At 33.5% G+C, this 5,000-nt stretch overlaps 1 protein-coding gene across 1 annotated transcript in view; it reads right to left on the bottom strand.

The window, feature by feature from the left end:
* LOC137640187 (FMRFamide receptor-like) overlaps window positions 1-5,000 on the bottom strand; it is a 97,096-nt gene that overhangs the window by 39,161 nt on the left and 52,935 nt on the right. The window contains exon 2 of the mRNA XM_068372717.1: window positions 785-1,077. Within this exon, the coding sequence (XP_068228818.1) occupies window positions 785-1,056 (272 nt within the window). The 5' untranslated portion in view covers window positions 1,057-1,077. The remainder of the gene's footprint in view (window positions 1-784; window positions 1,078-5,000) is intronic.

The raw sequence follows: 5,000 nt of genomic DNA, 5'->3' as shown, positions 1-5,000 counted from the left end.
TCCGCAAACTAAATGTATAGTCATTTGATTAAGTTTCCAACTGCTGTTATGCTTTTAGAATTATGAATGCATTCGGGATTCCGTCAAAAGCCAGGTCCGATGTGTTCAGTCACCCGTCGTAAAATCGCGGATAAAAATAGTTTCATTTATATAAATGCAAACAAAAATATTGGAACGTTTCTTTACTCTTTCGTATGCAAAATATTGATTAAAGAGAAGGGAAATATTTACGTTTGCTTTTATTAAAAATCCCCTTTTCTACGGTAAGTTACACGGTTAGAATTAGAATCCAAATAAGTTTTTTTGATGTGACATAAGCAGTCATTATACACCCCTTTTGTACTTAGTTCTCCACTGCAACACTTCTTAATAATGGTGGAAGATATAGATGGAAATATTTTACTGTAAAAACAAAAAAGGGAGATGGTATTTAACATTAAAACCGGTGATTAAAATGAAGATATTCACCAAATGTAACAGGCATTCCTTCGTTTGTTTCTCTCTCTCTCTCTCTCTCTCTCTCTCTCTCTCTCTCTCTCTCTCTCTCTCTCTCTCTCTCTCTCTCTCTCTCTCTCTCCGGTTCCTGTGAAACTAAAAGTTTATTTTTTTTTCAGGACCCATTAACTTTATTGTAATATTTTGGATACTTACGCTTCGTCGCACATAGATTAATCTCATTTAAGATTAATTAAGACCAAAGGTGACCTCTATCATCAGTATATAAATTAAGAATCATTTAACAAAAAAAAAAAAAAAAAAAAAAATAGATGGTGTATTCACTCACCTCGACAGTATAGTGATTGAAATGAGATTCCCGGCAATTCCCAGAAGCCCTATGGTCGTTAGAAGGACACCGTACACAGTAAACACAAACAATTTGGGTGTAGTGGCGGTAGCGTTGACTTTGCCGTAAGTGGAATTGCACATAGTGTCCAGCATGTCTTGATATGTGTGATTTTGGGTCGGTTCTTCCATTTCCGGGCCTTCCGTGTCATGGGCAGAGGTTGGTTGGACGTCCATGGCCATTCCTAGCAATAAGGTTGTGTTCCCGGTCATTTCCAGAGCCGATGGAGCTGCCTGGAAAAGAAGCAAAATTCAATCAAAAGGGAAAATTAGACAAATTGAAAAGAAATAGAATAACATGACGTTCTGGACGTGAGACGATACAGTACTGCAAATCTATAATTGCACGTAAACTAAATGGTATTCTAGACGATTATTTACAGCAGCAGTGAAGGATGATATGGAGAGAAGAGGTTTGGTGGAGGAGGATGCCTTTAATAGAAGACATTGGAACCGATCCCTTGATGTAGGAATAACGGTGGGAAAGAAGAGAGTTACAGCAGTGAAATTCCATCTTATATCTTAACTTGGAACTTAGCTCTTAATTTTTTTTTATTCTTATGGATATTTGGCTATGCACGCACAGATATGCACATGTATAGGCACATGTAATGGTTGGACAATTGCCGTGCTAACAAGAGGTTCGATTGCTGAGCTTTCTAGAATGGTTTACAAAAGGTTTAAGATTTTATTAACCAAATTAATTCATCAAGTCTCTTGTAGTAAGTCGAATTTATTTGGATGAACCAAGGGTGGGAGATGGTCGTGGAGTCAGCAGCACTATATATATATATATATATATATATATATATATATATATATATATATATATATAGATAGATAGATAGATAGATAGATAGATAGATAGATAGATAGATAGATAGATAGATAGATATGTATATGGGTATTGGTGTGTGTGATTTTGTGAATAAAAGGCCACTTTCTCTAAAAATAAAAGTATTTAATCTGATGGTCCTACCAGGATTAACTTATGCATCAAACAAGTGCCTTACTAAAGCCTTAGAACATAAGAGAGTCACAACGCAAAGAGGTATGGAAAGCATAATGATGGGAATAACACTAAGAGACAGAAAAAAAAAAAGCAAAACGAATACGAGACTAAGCTAAAGTAAAGGATAATCTAATATGTGAGAAAAAGAATCGGACATGGGCAGGGCATCTAATGGGTATGGCATATAGATGGACATTATGAAAAAAACAGAATGGGTCACTAACGATTGCAAAAGAAGCAGCGGAAGGAAGAGAAGACGATGGATTGGTGAACAGAGAAAATTTGCGGGTATAAACTGGTACAGAGAGACCATAAACAGACGCTAGTTGAAGGACATGTCTTTGGCCTTTGTCCTGTAGTAGACTAGTAACGGCTGATGACTGATATATTTATGATAATAGCTTCTGACTGGGCAGATATTCGAACCCATGCCTTCTCAACCGAAACCATACCTGCAAGGACTCTACCAACTGAGGTATCAAGAGATATTTTGATATTTACATTGATTAAAATCACGAGTGTCAGTGATATATAGTCATATATATATATATATATATATATATATATATATATATATATATATATATATATATATATACATATATATATACATATATAATATATATACAATATAAATACAGAATATATATAAAAAGTTTCATTTAATTTTTAAGCAAATGATATTGAAATATCTCCGTATCAATCAAGAGGACCTTCCGTTTCCAAGAAAAAGTGGCAACTTCAATTAGCAATTATATTGAAGGTAATGGAAACGATAGTCATTTAAAAACATTGTAGCGACTATGTATAAGGGGGAAATTAATTAAGAAAACTTACGGAAAAGCTTAAGAAAAGTAGAATAAATTGAAAAGATATTCATACACATATTTACATTAAAGATATTGAGTTTTGATCAATGTTTAGATAAGCATTTTAATAATAGACAGGGAGAGATACCTAGATATTATCTAAAACATTTTATCTAAATCTCTCTTATGTGTATACATGTGTATATATATACATATATATATATATATATATATATATATATATATATATATATGTGTGTGTGTGTGTGTGTGTGAGTGTGCATGTGTGTATGTATAAAAAGTATGTATATGTAGAAATTATTTCTGATAAGGTTGCTAATCCACTCAGATGTAGCTCCATTATAGTCACCTAACTACCAACTGCTTATATCTTTGCTCAGGTCAACAGACGCGCAATAAGATGAAATGGAATGTGCCTAATATATTGAAAATCGAACCCTGGCTCTCTTGCTCATGAGACAGGACGTTCTAAATACTTACCCATGAGTTGTCTGCTTGCCTGTACTGTACAGTATATGCTGTCTTATGATTTACATGTCTTGTTTACAGCCATTGGAATGATGTACAGGTATTCCTGATTTGATCCGGATGGAAAAGCAACTACTGTACATTAATATTTGTTAATGATGCACTTACGGTGTATATGCACATAGACGCACACGCATACGCACACATAGATTCAACCCTTCCCACCTCCTCCCCCTTTCCTGAACATAAACCCCTCGTTCGGTAATTTGGGGGAGAGTGTGGTTTCTGAGTGTACCTCTCGAGGTACTCCTCCTCACCAGGGTATGACTAATCCCTCTCCCCCCTGAACGTAACAGGAAAGAATATATATATATATATATATATATATATATATATATATATATATATATATATATATATATATATATATATATATATATATATATATATGGGAGATTAAGACGTAGATAACCTTGGTAAATAATATTTTCTTAACTTGAAATATATGCATATTTTTCTGTGAGATATTCATGCATTTCAGTTCCACAATCACTTCAATGCCTCAGAGCGTCTTTCCGTCCATTGTAACCTCAATTAGCCAAACATTTACTCTTTATTATATAAAGGAGATTAAGACGTAGATTATCTTTGTAAATAATATTTTCTTAACTTGAAATATAAAATATTGATTTTTCTTATTTAGTGAAATACTTATGTAACTTTCCTACCAACACGTAACTAGCATCTTCAGTTCCACAATCCCTTCAATACCCTTAGAGCATCTTTCCGTCCATTGTATCCTCAATTTCCACAGCATCAAACACGAAACCTCCATTTATGTACTCTCTCTCAAATCTATGGAATCTCCTTCCACACAAACTCCAGGAGAAACCTCGTTTATCCCATTTTACTCTGCTTCGTTTCTAAGAATGCGTTAACTCTGGGTTCTTGAAATTACGGCTCTTGAAGAGGGCAAAGCTTTAATGTTACTTAAGCTTGCCTTTAATCTCGGCTCATATTTTTAATAAAGTACTTTCTTTCCCTTCATATACAAGTGATCTTCCTGTTGTAGTTCTAGCTAAATTACTATTTTAGACTCCATCGTTCCGGTTTCAGATATTTTCATTGGAATTTCTTCCGTCTTTTCATACTTTTGAAATCTATTATCATTATTATTATTATTATTATTATTATTATTATTATTATCATTATTATTATTATTACTTGCTAAGCTGCAACCCTAATTGGAAAAGCAGGATGCTATGAGCCCAGGGGCTCCAACAGGGAAAATAACCCCGTGAGGAAAGGAAAAAAGGAAAAGGAAACATTTTAAGAAGAGTAACATGAAAATAAATATCTCCTATATAAACTACAAAAATTCTAACAAAACATGAGGAAGAGAAATAAAATAGAATAGTGTGCTCGAGTGTATGCCCAAGCAAGAGAACTCTATTTCTTGACAATTTTACTTTTAGTCTATTGTCACATTTTCAATACCTTTTTTTCTATTATTTTTTCCTCTAACTTTTTTTTTATAGATTTAATTTAACTGTTGCACCAGATTATCTTTCTATTTAATATTACTGCTGTTTTCATCACATGTTCTCGATCAATACATAATATTACTGTCGTTATAATCTTAAGTTCTCAATTGATCAAAATTAGTGATGGTGAGGTTTTACAAATTATTTTAGCCCTCCTATAATCAATTTCTCCAAACCTCCTTGCTTTGTTTTTCACCACGGTCCTTTTCTTTTAAGGAGCCCAAGACTAGAACATGGAAATTGCATCAAGGAATTAACTAAGGCAAAGGTAATGGTCTCCTTCCTAATCAATCACCCTAACCA

This window comes from Palaemon carinicauda, chromosome 4 (assembly GCF_036898095.1).
Source record: "Palaemon carinicauda isolate YSFRI2023 chromosome 4, ASM3689809v2, whole genome shotgun sequence".
In the NCBI taxonomy this organism is placed as follows: Eukaryota; Metazoa; Arthropoda; class Malacostraca; order Decapoda; family Palaemonidae; genus Palaemon; species Palaemon carinicauda.
This window is presented reverse-complemented; position numbering and strand designations above follow the sequence as displayed.